Source organism: Anarhichas minor, unplaced genomic scaffold (assembly GCF_050575085.1).
Source record: "Anarhichas minor isolate MPS153535 unplaced genomic scaffold, ASM5057508v1 ptg000030l, whole genome shotgun sequence".
Lineage (NCBI taxonomy): Eukaryota > Metazoa > Chordata > Actinopteri > Perciformes > Anarhichadidae > Anarhichas > Anarhichas minor.
The window spans coordinates 819,870-840,778 of NW_027466476.1; the positions used below are offsets into that span (position 1 = coordinate 819,870).

Sequence of the window (20,909 nt, forward strand, 5' to 3'; positions counted from 1 at the left end):
CCGTTGTAGTCTGTTCCTGTCCTGTTTGGTGGCCGATCCAAACCAGACAGTGATGGAAGTGCAGACAACAAACTGGATGAACTGAATCAGCAGTTCCTGAGGCAGGTTGAACTTCCAGAGCTGGCGCAGGAAGTACAGCCTCTGCTGGGCCTTTTTTGTGATGGTGTCGATGTTGGAGGCCCACTTCAGGTCTTGGGAGATTGTGGATCCCAGAAACCTGAAGGTGTCCACAGCAGACATAGTGCTTTTGAATATGGTGAGGGGGGGCAGTGTTGGGGGGCTCCTCCTGAAGTCCACTGTCATCGCCACGGTTTTGAGCTCGTCTAGCTCCAGGTTGTTCTGACCACACCAGAGGGCCAGCTGTTCAACATCCCGTATATGCAGACTCATCACCGTCCCTGATGAGGCCCATGAGCGTTGTGCCGTCTGCAAACTTTATCTTATTTATAGTACTCTAGATGAGTAAAAGCTAATAATAGCTACGGTATTCTTTGTAAGATTATGCACACACACACACACACACACACACACACACACACACACACACACACACACACACACACACACACACACACACACATGCATTTACTACTTTATGCATTTTAAAGGTTGGTAGGTAGTTTCTGGGTGATATACAGTACAGAGTAATCCTCATTTGTTGCAGTGTTTCTGAAGCAGGGCAGTAGAAAGACAGGATTGGTGTGTTAGAGCCAGGAGCGGGCCTTAGGAGCTCTTTAATGAACTACTCCTGACTGCCCCAATTCAGCATTGGTGAACACAGCCTTTTCTGCTCCAGAAGTCTTAATGAGCACACGTGGTCCACATGTAGAGTAATGTGGACCCTGATTAAAGCCCAAACTAGTGCTTGCTGTACATTGCTGGAGAGCAAAAAACACAAGTTTGAATAAGACCTCAGGGCGCTCGTACACACAAGCACTCATGTATGCCAACAAGCAAGCACTCAGAGCCGCACTTCCATTTTACCCACTCAGTGCTTCATCTTCTGAGCATTTGCCAATAATGCTGTTAATGATCTACGAGCCAATGTGCTCAATCCCGTTGCTTGTGAAAATGACACAGACAACTGACATATATAGCATGTAAAGCTACATTTATATACACTGTATATCTTAAGGTGAACATGGACGTAGAAATGAGAAATAGAAATCACTCTCATCAATTCACTAAAATAAACGGTATGTATTTGTGGCTGGTATTAATCGTCTAGAGGTGGAACAAGTTCTCAAGTTAGGAACACCATGGCTGCTGTGTTATTTAGTCAAAGCTGGCCTCCAAACAGCCTGGTGGACAATTTTTTTAAATTAATTTTTTTATAATTAGCTTTTATGTTTGAGAATTATATTAAAATGAATACTAGTAGCCGAGTAATATTCTTCATAATAATAGTAATAATACTAATATTGATGCCACAAACCTTGTGGCCAGTCGTCATCTTGTCTCATCTCACCTCTCTCAGTAATTTGGGGAGTGAGGCTATGATTGTGACTCATATAGTCCGACCGAAAAAGCGACACCATAATCAACCACTATTCTGGAGATAGGTGTGCTCCTCTCCATACTTTAAAAGTCTGAGTTTGCACTCAGTAATAAGCACATACTGGAGTAAATACTGCCCTAAAACACTCACACACACTTGCCACAAAAGCATACAAACAGTTGACCTCGTGCTAAAATGCTCACTCTTTCTCATGCATGTTGTTCACAGTGAACATCCACCACTCTGCACACAGCATGCAGAAAAACGCTGAATCACATTTGCTGTAGTTGGACTGCAAAGATAAGAGGAGACCAGCGAGAGCTCTCTCTGCACGTGCCTCTAAACTGAGCTCTTCTGTAGCAACTATAACCCACTTTCCATCTGGGCCGATATAGTTTTACAGTATGTTACGCTACACAAGTAGAGCTGAGTACTGCACCTCAGATTATACGGGTAAGGACAGATACATTTATATTCCTTTTCGCCATTGCCCATTGTACTATTCATGGTGAATAGTGTGAGAGTCCAAGAGAACACACTCAGTGTCATACTGAAGTGGAGACTGAACTAGGGCCACTTATGTATCCTTGCACTTCCTCTACATCAGGTCCTGATGTACCTCTTATCTTGAAAAATCATTCCCCCACCTATTATTGGAATGGCTGATGAGAGGACAAACAAAATGAGCACTGCCATTCAGGAGCAGACTGAGTCAACTGTCAAGAGTGAGTCATCCCAACAGAGAGAGAGAGGCCTGGTAAATAATAGAGCTCATATATCATGTTTCATTCAGGAGAATATAATCAAGGACATGACTAAGACTTAAAACTGTGTTTCTTTTAAATGAATGTGGTCCTTATAAAGAAGAGCGTTTTACGTACAATTAAAAAAGAGGCTCCACTTGATGAATTAACTTTATAGCCAGCTTGTTCAGGTTTTGTGTTAGCATCAGAGTTGCTTTACAAATTAAGGGAAGAGATTTGTTTGCCAGATGAATGTCACAAATGTAATATTTGACTGTAAAAGAAGTGAACATAATCTTGCGACCTCACCCATTGGTTTGCGGACTATTGTTTGGAAGCCTCGAGTTTGGCATTTTGTCCATTGCCATCTTGTTTTTTTGCAACCAGAAGTGACATGGAGCTAAGGAGGAGCTAAGTACAACCGAACGTTGAATAAGACATTTCTAGCGACAACACGTAGACCTGACAATGCCAGTCAATCAGAAGGTAGTACTCTAAAGAATACTCTGCTTCATTGTCTATTTTACTCTAAATGGGACCTTCATTTACTATATGGTGATCATGCTGTAAGGAAGAAGACTTGGAACTAGCAATTGAGACCAGAAACTCATGTTTACAATGTTTACTGAGGTAATTTTCTCATAGACGGAGGTTGGTATAATACACTAGTTATACACAGTCAGCAGAATATTCAAAACACACCCACATGATGAACACCACACCCAACATGGCTGTATTTTGTGGCGCAAATGAGGGATGACAAGTAAAAACACTGCTGACCTGGCTCTGATACGTACTACGCTGGTGAAACAGGATTGGAAACTTAAAAATCACACTGCTGAGTCACTCTGTCGTTTGTTGGTTAGTGTTATGTAGGACAGACTTTACAGTTCACTTCACAAGTAGGATGGAAACACAGAGCACTGGCCCCAAGTTTGCACAAAAAGCCCTCACTGAGGTGCCACTTCCCCCACCCTGTCAGTTCCGCTCTGCTCCAAGTTCTGCTCCTTATCTCACTGCAGCTTTCCTCTGGCTGAACTCTCTTGTACTTTCTTGGTTTCCTTCTTCTCATATTTTTCCTCCTCATGCCTCTCCCTTCCCCCTTGAGGCTTATTTCCTGTAAGTCTTTATTCATTTTGCCAATACTCTGGTCATTGTTTCCCGATGCTTCAGCATTATTATTTAACACCTAGTCTCTTTGTGTTCCACACTTACTCTGGACATTCAGTGTTATTTTGGTGTATGTCTGTTCAGAGATGATTCATCTGCTTCATAAACTCGTTCATCCGTTGCTTTTCAGCCTTTTTCTTAGTCTTTTTCCTCAGTCTTCTCAAATTTCTACTGTTTTTAGTCAGTTCTTCTATTTTGCACATCTGTCTATCTGCACCCTCCTTGGTTTGAGTTTTCCAACCATGTAAGCACATTTCAGTCTGTGGACAGGGCAGAGCTCCCACAGTAAGAACTGGTTCCCAGAGCCAAATTGCTGACGTACTGCTTGTCTTGATACCACTAAGAAGAAGCAGAAAGAAGCAGTGCAGGCACACATTTTCTGTTAATGCATGGGTGCATATACTTGCATGTGTGTGAACATGCATGAATGCATATGTAAGTCTTTGCATAAACACATGAGAAGAGTCTCAGCTCTCTGCGAGAGTGCTGCTAAATGATGTCATGGGCATCTTTCTGCCTGGCGGAGCTAAGAAGTAAACAGTTTAACAGTGCAATTTGTGCTCAAAACCATTTGTCATGGACATGAAGTAGCTACTTCTCTCCACAGGAGCACAGGCCCCAGTTTACATTTGACTAGAGCTGGTTCCTGGTGTGAGAAGACAAACTGAGAGGAGAATGTCAGTTCAACAAAAACGGGTAGAAACTCGATACAGTGCTGACATCACTGTCACAGAGAGGTCAGCAGCTGTAATAACAACACGCTGTAATAAATGTGTGTTGAGCATGCACACACACGACCCCACACACAAGTATTATCTGTGTCAACTAAGTGTGAACATGTAGGCACAGTAAAAGCTTTGTTTTTGTGTTGCTTAATTGTAGAGAATATTCTGGTAAGATTAATGACAATACTAGTACTAAGGTTGCAAAGATATGTATTTTTTAGTGTGCTTTCATGATAGCAGAAAAAGACATACACAGGATTCCCATGTAAATTCAGCAATTTCCGAAGGAAAATAAGTCCAACAGCAGTGGAAGAAGTGCTTTGATCCTTCACTTAAGTAGCCATACAACAAATTAAGAATACTCCATCACAAGTAAAAGCCCTGCATTCAAAATCTTACTTCAGTAAAAGATGTATTAGCAAGAAAATGTCTTTAAAGTATCACAATTATTGAAATAATTATGCAGCAATATATATTAGATTATTCGATTTTTAATACTGATGTATGAATGTACATGCAGCGGTGAGTTTAACTACAGTTAAAAATAGAACAATAATAGTTATTCATTCAACTACGGTCTGTTGAAAATTGAAAGTCTGCTCACTCCTGTATCAAAAGAACATCATGTCTTGCACACACACCTTATGTGTTCAACGATGACAGTGATAGGGGCTTACTGATGTGCTTTGAATAGTACTTTTGTAAGTTCATTTGAGTTTGTTTATGTTGTTTTTTTGCTGGCAAGCCTTACAGTGGGCACGATGACGTTTCCGACACTGGCACACTTGCTTGATATCGCTGACGTCAGAAGTCCTGCTATATCTCGCCCAGTGAGTTTTACATTCGGGCTTCTCACAAGAATTCACGCACACACTCACATTTATACAGAGAGAAGCTCTCAGCTTATCTCATCAGTTGTTTGCTGCAGTAAGGCATTTAAAAATGTTGACATAAATATTACAGGTCAAGGTGAAGCAAAACATATCTGAATAGCACATCAAGGCGAATCATAAGATTTGTTTGTGATTGGTCTATTGTCTGACTGCCACACATTGCCGGACTGAAACTGACCACGGCTGTTGTAACAGTGCCTGTGGCTTTTAAACCTGTGAAACCTTTTAAATGGTAGAGAACAGATTTGTTTTATTCTGCTTTTGACTCTTGAGACAAAGCCTACAATGATACTATATATACTGCAAAGGGCTGAACAGAGTTGAGCTCTGCCATAACACTACTATAACAACAAAGAAATAAAACGGTGATTAAATGCAGTGCACACTGTTTATGTTGTTGCATGCTCATATGCATATTGTGTCATCGTGCGTCCAAATAAAACTAAAGGTGCAACCAGCACTGAGCCATGCATGGACTTTGATAAACAATGTTGCTGTTCAATATTGCAGCAGTTCTACACAAAATGAAACACACACATTCACACCTCAAGGGTTGTTCTGTCCTCTGTGCTTGTGCCACACACACACACAGTCGGGACTTTAGACTGCTGCTTTGAATATAATTAGCTGAGCCTTCCTTTCCCGGCATTTGCTCTCTCGTTCTCTCTTTCTCTCTGTGTAAATAAGGAGTTTTAGAAGCTGCCTTGTTTGCTACGTTGACTGCTTCCTGTTTTTCTCATTCAACACACAGTACAATACTATATTCCAAGTCTCCTTATCCATAAACTCACCCCAAACCTATGCTGTCTACTTTTGATCTTTGCTGTCTGCACTGTCTATCATAGTAAAATGCTCCTGTCCTGACCTTTAGCCTCAGCCTGGTTTTTAAATGAGAATGTGTTGCTCTCATCAATAATGCACACCTACCTGCAGCTCAGCAAAGCACTGTTTTGGTTTCCCACACTCGTTCAGAGGCCACACACAGTGTGTAGGGCAAACCGCTTGCCAGCCAAAGGACTGGCACTAATTCAGGCTTTGCTTTGTCATTGGAGGGCCTTGACTGAGCAAAACAAGCTAAAGCCAGCTGATTGTCACTGATGGCCACTGATTAGGGACATGACACTGAGGCATTAAAGTGGTTTGGCTAGGATCTTCATGTGTGGTCGAAGTGACCGATTGCACTAAAAAAATACTCCTGATTCATACAGACCAAAACTCTATGACGGGTATTCCTTCGCTAACAAGAATCTTACATCATCATAAAGTACAAGTTTGGGGTTGTATCCACACATCTTTCTGCACTGCATCAAAATACACGTCTATTTAAGTGCAATGGCTAAACAAAAGTGTGTCTGTCAGCATTATTTCATTTAGGGAAGCAGGTACTGTTTTGTTCCTGTATCATTAATCCCTTGGGTACACACACAGCAGACAGAGACAGAGCTTGTAAGCTGAGCAAAATAGGGGCTGAAAACTTTAGCCAAAAATAGGGGTGGAATCTAGGTTACATGTTTTTGTGGTGCAGATTGAGAGATTGTGTGACTTAACACTTGTTATGTTTTTATGTGCATAGAGATTTATAAACTCATATCTATGCTTATGCATAACTGGGTTCATTTATGTTTGTGAACACACATGCCGTATTCGGTACCTGTGCTGTTGGTTCGTCCTCTGTAAATGTCGTCGTAGGCCTTCCACTGCTGAGTGACCTGGTAGGCGTGGATGAACACCACCATTACTGCAACCAGACAGACGAGAGGCACCAGCACCGCTGTACACAGAGCTGCATAGATGTTTGGGATGAAGCACCTAGAGAGGGGACGGACAAATTCGTAAGTGATTGTCTTTTCTTTTTTTTTTCAGTGTGTGTGGAAATTAAGCAGAATGTATGTGAATAAAAGAGGAAATTGAAAGAGAGAAAGGGGTGGGGAGTAAAGTGTGCATCCAACACAAAGGTAAGCTCTAAAATACGGAAACATATCACATGCCAATATTGCTCTTTATTTACTCAAGTTAAGACTGTGTTTCTTCAAGTTTCACAAACAGGTTCTGGCCGGTGAGACCTCTGAGCCGGCCTAAGACTCACAGCATTCTTGCTCAACAGCAGCTTTTGCCTTCAACAGCAAAATATGTACGTTCTTAAATCTTCTGAGCAACTAGGTCAATCTGCAGCTACAGGGGGATAATATCTTAAGTCAAAGACCCTTGCAAGTGTTTTTTCTATTTAAAGACCGAAAGAACAGTTAAAACAAACAACACGATACACGTGTCTCGTGCTTAGAAAGGGAGAAAAATATGGAGTGGCTATGTGAGTTCATGTGCTGATCCTGCCTAAGAGGCAAAGGTCAAAAGGAAGCTTTTTTTTTTCGCTTTTTCTTTTTTAAATCAAGTTATCTTTTAATTTCTACAATTTGTCTATTTGGTGTGAGCCAGCCTCATTTTTTTTTCCTGGGAAATCTCAGGACTCCTTTCCCAGCTTCTGTCCAATCAGACGTGTTTTTTTCTTTCTGGGAAAATAAAATCAACATCCTCATATACACTGTTAACTGCCAAACAACTATCAAAACACTCATGTGACTTTGTCCTTTTCACAAAACAAGTTCGGCCCCTGATTTGGTGGGAGAGTGAAATACAGATAGGACCTCCCGGCAGGCCTGAGTAATCGCAGATAATAATTGGAGCTATGCTAGCCATAGCATAACACGAGGTATGCCAAATAAAGCATTGCATTACTATTTGCCAGCAAGACAGCCAGGCTATGAGAATTTAAACACACTGGAATATGGATATGTGTACGGCTGTGGCCTTGTAAGAGGATGAGATCCTACTGTAAGCAAAGTCTCACAAGAAAGTGAAATCCCAGGGATTCCTCTAGTGAATGATTACGCAGTGGCTCATTTCATTTACTTTAGAATTTATAATAAATAAAGTGAGTAATGCTTATTATGGGGGCTTTCATTGAAATACTGCTGTTATTTTGTTTTACATATGGAAGTGTGGAGTGTAATGGGTCACTTAAGAACAGGGCCTTGCTTAAGAAAGGCCTAATATAAAGTTAAAAGTATAAATCAACTCTACATTAAGGAGACATGCATGCTGCCATGGTAGCCTCGACTCACATGATACGATAGCAAGACATTAAAGTTGTAAATTTACATTTCCACAGGTGAGACTATAAAACAGCCTGCATGAAATAGATAAGATGTCAGGTTTACATGTCCACCTTCATGGGAAATTATTTGAGCAACCTTATAACCTGGCTTTAAAGTATAGTCAAACTAACCATGAATCAGTCTGTCCAGGTAGATTATCATATTAGACTCAAATAAGAACTAGTAAGATACAACTGTATATACATTGTTTTTTTCCACTCCAAATTATAGTTATGAGATTAACGGTGACAACACAAATAAAAATCCATGAAAAAAACAAGGGTTCTGCTGACACAAATACATACAAATGGAATATGTATGGCACAAAAATGCTCACTGACGCAAGGTCTGAGGTTGACACCTGTTTGTGTGCAGGCAGGGTGAAACTGAGACAACTTGAGTTTTGAGAAAACAAGACGGCTATCTGTTTACACGCATGGGGAGAGAGAGGGAATTCAAAGGCTGCCTCATTCCCTGTAAGAGGAAGGTACGCTTCCAGCGTAACTGAATACTCCTCTGTATCCTTGAATCTCTCATGTATACGCTCACTGTCTCACACACACCCACTCTCAGGAAACACGCACACAGCACACACTCTATCCCAAGGATAACAGCCACACCTAAGACCTCTGGCTAACTTTAGATGTGATTTAAGGGTTCAATCTCCATCAGTTTTTGACTTTGTCTTTCATGTACGCTTGATCACACATACCCAATGTAAAAAGTTTACTTTGGCAATCACTACACACGACACGCACACACACACACACACGCACACAGACACACACACAGACACACACACACACTTAATGCACAGACACAGCTGATCGGGAACCGTTGAGCAGTTTTTTAAAAAGGTGACCTCATCTGTTATGTTCTCGAATATATTTTCTATACATAGACGACAAACAGTTATTTATAGCTAAAGCATACAGACACACACAAAACCAAACAGTATATGGGTTATTTAAGGTTCCTCCCTTCCTCCTTTCCACCCTGCAGTTTGAAAGCCTACACCTCTCAGCTGAAGAATCAAGTTTCTATGTGGGGAGGACACATTCATTCATTTATTTGATTGGGCAAGCTCCTCACATGATGTCACTGGCTCAGGTGTTTTCTGTTTGTTCAACTCTAGCCCCGAAGTGGAGTTTACCTATGCCTAATAAAGAAAGTGAAGTCACTGCGACTGACTCAGACCGGTTTAAAAAACAGACTGACGAGTCCATGAAAACAGATTACGTTAGTGTTTGGTCAATTCCACCTCCTCGGTTCTAAAGACCACTTGTGGGTGTAGTTGTTGTACGCAAGTGTTTTGCAATGTCCACTCACACATCTCCTTGAACCAGCCCGTATACAGTGTGTATGGTCCATCCGAAGCCGCCGAGCAAGACGATGACCAGGACAATGATGACCAGAGCAGGAAGTCCCCAGCCCAACAGGAAGTAGAGCAGGTATCGACGCTCTGTGTGCTCGTCATTCATCACCAGCACTTGCCAGAAGTTCACTGCCTGGGTACAGAGTTTGAGAAAACAACTAATAAACACGAAAGCAGAGACATGTCAACAGAAGCAGCACCTTTATGAACTATTATAATTATAATAATCAATAATGTTGTGGGGGAAAGACAAAGCGTTTGGAGTTTGGAAGATTATTTTCATCTTTCTTTGAGAACACACATACAACCACACTTTTATCACACCCGCAATAGCTTTGTTTGCTTTGTTATCTAGCAGGCTTTGATAGCCTCATCCATCTGATATAATGAGCCCAGCACTGTTACATAAGCAGCTTTTCTGAACACCTGTTGGTTGCAACACAACGTCTTATCCCTTTGTGAAGACCTCTGCAGGCAGTAACATTTTCAATTACAATTTTAGCACTGGTGAAGAGCAAAAGGCAAAGTTTACTCTTGAATTTTAAAGTTAAGCTCATGGGAAAAACAAAGTGGCGTTTTCCAGTCTATCTTGATGGCTGCGGTTACAAATTGATGACCTTTACTCTGCTTAGCCTTATTTAGACCAAACTTTTTACAGCCTATAAGGATTTTACTTGTCAAGATTGTCAAGAATTCCTTCTTTTGTTAAGAGCAATACATATTTATAGAACAGCTATAATGAATAACAGCTGGTGATGTTTGTGTCCATCTGCCTGTGAACTCTTTTTGCACAGCGGGCAAAGGAAAGGAGGTTAGGGGACACTGACCTCTCCCTCTGATAACCTCTTGCTCCCCATAACCATGGAAATAGCCATATTGGCATAACCACTGACACAACAAACATTGCTGCACGTACACACAACACAAGAATGGACACACTCACACACAGAACTACACACAAGTTGTGTAACAGCTTGACTGCACTGCACTGAGACATTAGTGTGATGTTCGGTTGCTGTTTAGGTGGCATAATGATTGGTTATGCTTTTGTCTTACTGCCTTGTAACTGTATAAGGGTTGGTTCAAACAAATTACAATATCAATTTCCTTTTATCTAGTGGTACCTAGCCATGCAACTTTGCTTTTGGTTTTAACAGCGATGTCTCTTTCCAAAGACAATGTCCTGGTTAGTCAGAGTAATCCACTGAATTTATTCACTGGAATGACTTCCTATTGAAAAAATACTCCGTTAAAACAGTTGACAGCGCGTTCTGCGTATTACTCAGATTGCATTAGAGACTTTGCATTTGACAAAATCTCAAAAGCTTAACAAATACAGCTGAAACTATTTGCATTGCTGGACACCACTGAAGGTAAGTGATTATTGTACATTTTGGGGTTAACTGATCCTTTAAGTGTGATTGAAGCAGTAGCGCTGTTGGGGAAACTCACCACCTGTATGTCTGACCACATGGCCTGATGGCCATTAGAGGCCACTTATAAATCCATTATCACAATCAAATGAATTTGTCTTCTCGCAGGATACTGGCAGGTATCGTCTGACTACAAATCAGTGAAAGTGGCCCCTATCTGGCTAAGTAGTACAGTAAAACAGGGTAGAAATACACTGTAGGCCAGTACTAATGCTTTAGCAGGTATTTCAAGGCTGAACGAGTAAAGTATTGCTATGTAATATGACGCAGTTTCAGAAAGCTGAGGTTGCCTCTGCGAGCCTCTGTAGTCATGAAAAAGCTGTGATTCAGTTATTGGCGGTTTTCTGGCATTATGCCAAAGCTTATTCCTCTGACCAACTATTGGGCACGCACATCCTCACATACACACACACTGCAGTTATTGATTTGAAGTCTTCTTCATGGTCTGAGATGGGTTGCTGGCGCCCATTCATATCATATTCATCTACCTGACAGGAGGGGAACATGAGCTGTGAGACATCAGTGGGGTCGATACTGAGATGTTGGTGAGGACCGAAAGGTGTTAAAGTTACACATCAATCAGAGTGGCAGTAATATTTTCATTGTCAGCTGCTATAGTTGCTGACAATAAAGAAATGTCCAGGGTGGTTTTTGGTAGGGGTGTTAAAGAACAATGGCAATTTAAGAAATGTATGAGGGAGCGAGTGTTTGAATGAAGAATTGAAAATCCAAAGTGAATTTTGAAACTCCTTCTCGGGTGAATCATAGTTCATGTTCTCTCCGCTAGATCATATCAACTCTACCACCATACTAACTACTACCATGTGTGTCCAAACGTTAACACCATTTCATCTCACTGCCAATTGTCGTCATCCAAAAACACTTCTTAGGCCACATGAAAGCCTTTGGTCTCAGCCTTCATCCCTTAAGATATCTCACAGGTCATCTGGTAAACATTCTGATGTGAATAAATGCTAATCTTATAATACTTCACCACATACAAAGTATGTGCCGGGAGAGATTATATCCACTACATAAACACAGATTATGTTCACTCACAATACGAACGTCACACGTTCTCAAAGATTGAAAACAAAGCAAAAGTTAATTAAGAGGGGAACAACGAGAAGAGCATGTTCCATAAACCATAACGAAGACTTCTTATGGTTTATGGAACATTTATCATATCTGTTTAACAAGCCTATATTTTTTTTAAAGTTTTAAATCCTAAAAGATTTAAAAGATCCACAAAGAGTTATTTTAATTAAGTCAATGATTTAGTTTGGAAAGGGAGGATCAGTTGAGGAAAAGGATCTATCCGGGGCCAGTGTTCCTCTCTAAAGGGGTGAATGAAGTACTCCGGCCCATGTTCACCACAATCCTGTGCTCTATCAGTAGGTCACAAGAAATCTATATTCCCTCTTAAGGATTAGAATTGGTTTAGGCAAGGTTTACATTGAGAGCTGAAAATCCTATAATTTTTTGGTGGGGAATTCGTGTGTGGGATGTATTTTTTTTTAAATTGTATAATAATTAATCGATAAAATGCTATTTTGTTGTTTAAGCAGTAATGAGGTAATTAGGCTCTGACTGTATACATCAAGTCTTAATATCTTCTCTATTGTGCATGTTTTAAGCTGCAAAGTGGGACTTTGCCTGCCAGGCTTTGTTCTCAGCAGTTATGTCACAAAAAAGAAAAAAAAAGAAATAGAGGGCAGATGGTCATAGAGAAGGGGGCTAGGAGCTGGTGGGCTGAGGTGTTACTAAGTGGTACCAGTCTAGGGCCAAAGATCATGTCATGCAGCAGTCTGGTACCTCCATCTCACCCCCTAATCAAAACCTGCCTAAGCCCACATGGTGGAGGAATGAAGTTTCACTCGTTATTACGTAAAGAAAACGAAGGAACAAAAGGAAGAATGGGAACCCTATTTATGCCAAGTCATGAGCAAAATGAGCAGGAGAATGAAATGAGATTTGACTTACAGGTGCCTTTCAATAAGAAATATATGTGAAAGAATAGACTGACTTTATTGACTTTCTTGAGTTACAGCTCAACACTTGGCCCCATTGTCTGGTTGAAGGCCTAGTGAATAGACATCATTGTTGAGGCTTGCCTTCCAGACTAGACAGACTCAGTTTTACAATGAAGCAGAGCGAGATAGCCTCCAAACCTCAGCTCTTTATCCAGGTCAAAGAATAGAGAGAGAGAGAATATCTCTGCTTATATTGGGAAAATAATGTGCCTTCTGTGATCTAGCTGCATGGCAACAATTATAGCAAAAACTGTGTTTTTTTCTGCCAATCGGGGTATGTCCACTGCTGGTGGCCATGCCTGTATAGAAATCGAATGTAAATGATAATCTTTATGTACAAATATGTAGGTTTAATGCTTGTTGACCTGCTGTTACCTGTATGAGCATCCAGAAGAACTGACTGAGGTGGAAATAGTGAGAGAAGAGCGCCAGAGCAGCACAGCTGTCCTCTGAAAACATTCGGCCACGGAAAGCTGACACCAGGAAACAGATCTGTAGAGAAAGAGAGAAAAAGACAAATTTAGAATCAGTTACCACTGTGTGTAAATGAGCCTATGAACCACCAAGTCTTCATGGCAATTACTGAATGCACCGTATTTGCTCTGTTTAGGGACAACAGTGACATTTTGTATGACTACCTAGCACACACAGGTGCAGTACTCCTTGCAGTGTCAGCAGGTCAAACTGCATAGGAGGCAATTTATTGCTTGCTTTACAGTCTATAGATTCTTAAAAGAGACAGCCGAATTCAGATAGCCCTCCTCCCAAAGAGAGACATCCTACCCTGCATACCTGTTACATCACCATGCAGCAAGCTATGCAGGCAGAAGCAAAACTAAAAACATCAACAGCACCGATAAATACTCGCATCATCCCACGCGCACAAAGATTTGTACAAATGTGTGGGTGTGACACTTCTCTAAATAACGAACTAAAGGGCATTGCAGAATCGCTGCAAACAGCGTGTGGTCAGTGTGTGTGGGTGTGTGTGTGTGTGTGTGTGTGTGTGTGTGTGTGTGTGTGTGAGAGAGAGAGAGCTAGCAGGAGAGAAAGGGAGAGAGGTTTTGGAGGTGGGAACACATCAGGGCCAAAATTCAATTTCTAACATTGGAGGCAGCACAAAACCCATGAGGGCAGCAGAAAATACTTCTCTGCTGTCCATCAAAGAGCTTCATTAAGCTCCGGCACTGAATGTGGTGCCAACACAGCCGGGCGATTGTTACATAACCAGCAGCCTGTCGGCCCGGTGCCAATGCCGTGGACCAGCAAGAAGGTGAGTGGAAGAGAGCAGGAGCTGAGGGATGTGGGGAGAATAATAACTTGGTGTAAAATGTCACTTGGATTATATTCATTGCACGCACCAGGTAAAAACCCAGACTACATTTTGTTGTGAGTCTTAAGCAGCATCTCAACAGAGTCTTATTACCCACGTAATACATACAGTAATTGTCTCTGTTACCTCAACTGTCATTTGATTTGACGTAACAAAGCCATGCAAATGGTTCTGAAGACTGACAAGATGAGCTCTTTATGTATCCCAAACAAGCTAATGTATTCTGTTGACACCACCCTATGGTTTCGGAAAATTTGCTTCGATAGACAGTTATTAAAGTAACCAGGTAAACAGATATTGTGAGCTGTGACGTTACCTGTTTTCCACACAATTTCAATTAACTTCAATTCAATATGCTTTATTGGCATGAACGTAATGAGGACAAAGTACAAATCATAAAATCAAGAAAATAGCAGAAAACAATTAACCCTTAAACTGTTTGTTTGTTTGTGAGAGACTGTGGAGGTTTGTGATGATGTTGGGTGTGTGTTTTAAAGTAACTCATATATACGCAGCTTATATTTGTTTGACTTGTTTTGTGTTGAGGTTACTCCGAACAAAGAATGTTATTAAGTGGCATTCCCTTTCGATGACACTATAATGGGCATTTCACACAGAATGCAGTGTTGCAATCGCCGCTAAGTTCTGCACACATCGCTGTGCACCACCCTTTGCTCGGCGCAGCGTAAAGCCGTCGTGGTGTCGTACAAGCCATTGGAAATAATTGGTTTCAAAGCGCAGTGGTTTCGTCATAGCGTTCTGTGTGAAAAGGCCCTTAAATCTGGCATGTTTGAGCGCGGTGATAACAACGTAGTCACCCCTCAAATGTCTTTCACTTGAAGTGTATTTTCTTTCTCTTTCTCTTCCTCTTTGTAGGTTTCTTTTTCCTCTGTATTTTCCTACATTGAGAAAACCCATTGGGAAATCCCTAAATAACCATTCCTGGATTTTCCAGCTCTTACTAACCCTGTCTGCATCCTCCTGTTGAGGAAAGGGGAAAGTCAGAGCCTTTTAAAAAAATTTAAAGAATCATGAGTCAGTTTCCCGTCCATGTTTCACGCCATGCAGGTTGTGAGTGGGGGGGGATGGCACAGGAAGGAAACCTGTGCCTGAGCTGCCAGGAATTGTGCCTGAGCGGAGAAGCTGTTCAGGTAGCTTATGGGAACGAAGATTATGCAGCCGGGGTGTAGGTTTTGGCAGCAAGTTGGCCTCATTCGGCCAAAGTATGACACACCATCTATCCTCTGAAAAGCAAAACAATGGGGAAAGCGAGAAATGCTAAATAAACTGCAGGACGGCAGACACATAATCATAGGCAAACATACATACACGCATGTTGGTTTCACACCAAAGGCTCTAATTTTATCAAATTAAACATAGGACACAGTCAAGTGCGGCATGCACAAAGGGGGTGGCAACGTATTTTTGTGGCTGTGCGCACCAAGGACACACACAGAATTGAAGAGGGATACATTACCAGTGGGTGTATTAGGGGCTACTAACAATCCCTGCCAATCACTTTGTCTCTGCTCCACCCTTTTTAATGATTATTTGGCTTGATTTAAATTAGTTTCGGCTGTATCTCCAACACATGCAACAACATTGTAAATACTGAAACACAAGTCTAGGTCTTAACATGGGCACAGCTTTGAGCAATGAACCCACCCACATTTGCTGCAGCCTTCTGTGACAAACCCTAATAACATGGATCACTATTGAACCAGTGAAACTGCCGACCTGTGGTGAAACAATGACATAGCAGGTAGAGAGGAATGGCCTTGTATGGAAAGGAGAGAAAAGGGAGTGATTGTGTTCAGTCGTGTGAATGGACTCTCTTACAAGTGTCTGCCGCCCAAATGTTTGTGTGTTTGTGCCCTCAATGGAGCTGGGATAAGAACGATCTGGCTCAGGTCAAGGATAGAAAACAGGTATGGTGAATCAGTTTGGGCGAGTCAACAGGTGAGATAGCAGATTTCACAAAGTTGAATTTGATTAAAGCTGGTCGTCATCTGCCTTCCCATAAGGCCCTGAAATAAGTAGTCACACAGGCAGGTACACACACAAACCCTTACAGGAACTTGATCTGACTGCTTACTGCTTTTGTGCCCATTACATAATACTCTATTGTTGCTGCTGAAACTACAATCTGGTTAGTTTATCACGATCATTATCACATGGTGTAAATAGCAGAGCGGGGCATTCAACTGTTAACATCACAACGTTATTTAAACTTTTATATGGCTTATTTTCTTTTATGTGAGGAGAGGCTGGTAGATAGACGTACAAAGACATAAACAGACACTGTGCAGTGCGGGTCCAGTCTGGTTCCAATCAAACCAGGCCATCACGTTTTCTGTAAACAGACATGTTAGGCTGCTGTGACTATTAGCTGGGGCAGTGTAACACTCAGACTGTCATGGGAGGCGAGACACAAGCCTCCAAATACACACAGGAAAGTTTATTATTTTATATGGTGTGTACCAAGGCATAACAACATTGCCATTTATATGTTCATGTTAATCTAGCTTTACTATGCTATGAGGCTAGAAGAAATTTGGGGTTAGAAACTCCACGGAAGCTCTTGAAGAACCGTCTGATTTCTTCGCTGCAGTAGTGTCAGCATGGGCAGTTGTTTGTGAGGAATCAACTTTTGGAGGAAGATATCATCTCAAACGTCCTGTAATCTGAGCATGGCATAAACTGCAACCTGTTAATGAAACTACACCAGTGAAGACAATTTCTATTCTGAAACTAGTGTGAGATATGGGCTGTGAGAAGGATGAGGGAGGTAGCCTCCCTCCCTCCCTCCTTCGAGCTAATTATACAAATTATACACAAACAAACTGCATGTCTACCACTAAACACACACAAAGAGACAACACGGCAATTTATGATTCACGTCATCAATCTGTGTAAAAAGGTCAAGCTCTGTGGTTTTGAAAGGAATCTAAAGTCTGCAGCAAACTATGTTACAGTGCTGGGATTGATGAGGTCACTGTTACACGTGTGGTCATTGTTCAGTCCATCGTGAAATGAACGCTGGTGTCAGCATTATAGTAATGACGACCTACCACAGGGATAGGTTAGTAGGGTGGTGACAGGTGCGGATGTGGAGCTTATCTGAGCTTTATCTTCTGCTCTGTCCTTTGTCCCAAGGCCTCCTACTCTTTTGTGTAAGACACAAGGAGTCGACCTGTCTAGACCCTCAGGCTACAAACTTATTCAAAGCAGAGGACGGGTGGTGCTGCAGGACTCATGTAAGTGTAGTGTGTGTGGGTGTGTGTCCGGTAAAACAGAAGCCACCAAAAATGTGTCAATCCATGGAATTGCCAAAGAGCAAATGAGAGGGAGAGAGTAAGACATACAGTATAAATAAAAAGGGAGGTATTACTGTATAAGACAGAAGCCATGAAAAGGTCCTTGAGAATACATATAGAAAAGTAGAAAACAAAGCAGCTCTTTCTGTTGTTTTTGTGGCCTGTTTTTCTGATGCACTATTGGTGCATCGACTAAGCTAAATATCCAATCAGAGAGCTCCCCTTTGTTTTGTGGCCCTGACGCACCCAGAGGAGTAGGAGTCAGTTCGCCGTTGTTGTTTTTGTTCCAGATCTAATGCTGCCTTAAGAATGATTCTACTTTTCTTTAGGCAAGATATAACCTCACTTTGATGTGATAAGCCGGTTTGAAAATGCTCGGTTCCCAACCTAAGCTCAGCGGTGGTAAATGATAAAGAAGCTGTCTTGCATAACGTCAGATGGCCTAAAAAAACGAAACAATGAAGGGACTTAAGAAAACAAGTTAGAAAAAAACACCACACAGTAAAAAACAAAGTAATGTTACCCATATCAAATAGCTACACCACTGTTTGATGACAAGGCCTGACCAGGGAGTCCAGAGAAATGCTGCAAAAACAAACTGCACATAAACATAATATTTTGGTGCAGCTACATTGTGCTGCTGCTGGTTGCAGCTCTCATCCTCCCATTGAGTTTTTCTGCTGATCGATGGCCCTGTGTGCTGATGCTAAGGTAGCTAAGTGTATCAGTGTGGCTAAAAATAGCATCTGGCTGATGCATTACATCACTGAGGGAATGGGGCCTGAGCTATCTGCCTGCCAGACTATCCATCTAGACTCGTGTCCAAAGCACTTAACCTCCACCTCTCCCCTCCTCCAGCCTCTCATATCCCATCCTTTGCCTCTACCCCCGCCTCTCCATCCTCTGCTCCACTCTTCATCTCATCTCCCCCTCCTCCTCCCCCTCCTCCTCCCCCTCCTCCTCCTCCTCCCTCTCCCTTCTCCTTCACCTCCCCCTTCTCTCTAACAGCTACCGGTCTGATCTAGCTGGTTCCAGCCTCAGCCTGCACTCTGGGTGTTTCCTCTTATGCCTTTGTTCAGAAAGCGATAAAGTGAAAGAAAGGCAGAAAGAGAAATATGATATCACTTTAACCCTCACTCCCTATATTATTTTCTCACGGAAGCATTGCCTTCCCAATACAGCAAGCAACTTCAGTCCTTTTCACAAGCAATCACACCATCTCTCCTCATTCAAAGCTGACCAATTCACACTAATCTTGTAATCTCACAGTAGCAAAGGCAGCTTGAATATGTCAAATTACATATTTATGCATGAAGTACAATCATGGCTGCTTTAAATTGAATTATGTTACTGGCTGCAGTCATTTCAGGGCCATTCAACGTCATTGTTTTCCTTGCCTTACACTATCAAGTATGTGCAAGCACCATCAGTCTCCTCACGTGCCCCAGCCTCTCAGTTGAAGTGTGTGTTATTCATGTGCTGAAGCACAGAGGAAAGCTAGTTGCAAGAAGAAGGTCACATGGGGATGGCTGATAGGTGGGTTAGTGGACCAGTGTGCGGAGAAGGAGGAGAGATAAATAAGGAGATTTCACATTTGCTAACAAGATGTATGAGGTTGTTAAAATAAGTGAAGACAAAATCAGACGAGCCCAGTGTGAGCCGCTGCATCATCTCTGAGGCGAAGGATGATTAAATCTTTATTGGTGTCAAGTGTTTAATGTCACATTTTGAGAGGAACGCTCAAGTCTTTCACAGAGCCAAATTTGCTACATTTTCAATATTTTGAGCCTCACTGTACAATTCGACATACTGGTTGTGTGAAAAGAGCAGCTACCTCGAGTGTTGTTCTGAAATGCATGTACGGTTGCTTAAGGTCAGAGTGTAGAAGTAAAGTTCACAGGTGTTTTGGGTTGAACCTCAGGCTGAGGCGTACTTGCTGAGCCAGCTGTTGGCAAATAAACAACCACTCCCCGTCAGTCTGTTTCACATTCAAACAACCACAACACTGCATCATACAGTTACAATGTCTATGTGCCTCTGTGAAGCAGGGAGGAACATTATCAAAAGCCTAAATGTTCTGGCAATGAAAATCTTTGAAGGAAGATCTAATGAAGGAAGATCTAGTGGTAAAATATTTTGTACTTCATGTCCTGTACTACATGTATCCATGTTGTATTGCATTAAAAAAACGTCAATCAGTGCATATTATCAAAAGTTTCCTTCAACTGTGATTTGTTTTAATTCTTATTTTCTTAAAGACTTTTTATCATATTTTTTTCTGTGTAGTGTGCAGACTAAATGCAACGGTAATATGGCTCATCATAATCCGTTGTTATTTAGTGATAGCACACGCAGGCCCAAATAAAAACGACTCCCATTTAACGGTATACCGGTATCATGGTATTCTGCGGTATTCAAATTGCCAGTTATCGTACAACTTACATTTGCTTATCTACAGTATTGAAAAAAAACTGACATGAGTGTGTGTGTGTGAGTGTGAGTCAAGGGTACAGACAGGAGCAGTCCAGCTACGCTCTTACAGTACATGCTAAGTGTTGATAATCATAGGACATTATTTTAAAAGCTCCCAGCTGATGTTATTTGTCATTTAGTAGTTAATTTAACATGCTAGTGACACTAACATTTAAACTAACATTCTGTTTATTATTATAAAATGTTTGAATTCCTTTAAGGTTAATTGTAACATATTGCAATAATAAACTTAATAACATTAATAATAATAATATGATGTTATACAATAGTGTAATAATGTGAAACTGTGATATTTTCTCATACCGTTACAACCCGACTCCCGGAATAGGCCTACATTTTTGCTGTTGCTGCATCTCACCTATGCTCATGCTAACTCGGCCGTACACACAATCTCAGCAGGACCACCAACAGTTAGCTTCATTCCAGCAGGCCTTCTCTCTGTTCTCCCATTCGCACTTCAGCCAAAGAGCGTCTGCTGCTGGAAACCTGCAGCAGCTGCTTTCGATCACAACGGGGCTGCTTTCAAGGAGTCTCTTGAATTTCCTTCCTCAACATCTGGTGTGATCCAGTTTGGAGACCAGACAGAGAGCTCTTTGGGCCGCGAGGCACGAGACCAGCTACAGCTATAAAAACACTGTAGCCAGCTGCACAAGGTCAGCTCCCTCAACACACACACTCAATGGGTCTACTTTGCTCTATCAGAAACCCCTGTGTGTATGTATGCGCTTTAGTGCATACATGACG

At 41.6% G+C, this 20,909-nt stretch overlaps 1 protein-coding gene and 1 long non-coding RNA gene across 3 annotated transcripts in view; one reads left to right on the forward strand and one right to left on the reverse strand.

Moving 5' to 3' along the window:
* Positions 1–20,909, reverse strand: part of adgrv1 (adhesion G protein-coupled receptor V1) — a 94,742-nt gene that overhangs the window by 13,748 nt on the left and 60,085 nt on the right. Inside the window, exons 88-90 of the mRNA XM_076104334.1 lie at positions 13,398–13,514; positions 9,511–9,689; positions 6,681–6,838 (exon numbers count right to left, since the gene is read on the reverse strand). Of these exons, the coding sequence (XP_075960449.1) occupies positions 6,681–6,838; positions 9,511–9,689; positions 13,398–13,514 (454 nt within the window). The remainder of the gene's footprint in view (positions 1–6,680; positions 6,839–9,510; positions 9,690–13,397; positions 13,515–20,909) is intronic.
* LOC142964153 (uncharacterized) lies at positions 579–19,886 on the forward strand. Of its 2 annotated transcripts, XR_012957510.1 has the most exons (3): positions 579–2,255; positions 6,719–6,861; positions 8,557–19,886. It is a non-coding gene; the product is annotated as an uncharacterized LOC142964153 (long non-coding RNA). The 2 variants fall into 2 exon arrangements; XR_012957509.1 differs by having other exon boundaries at positions 6,719–19,886.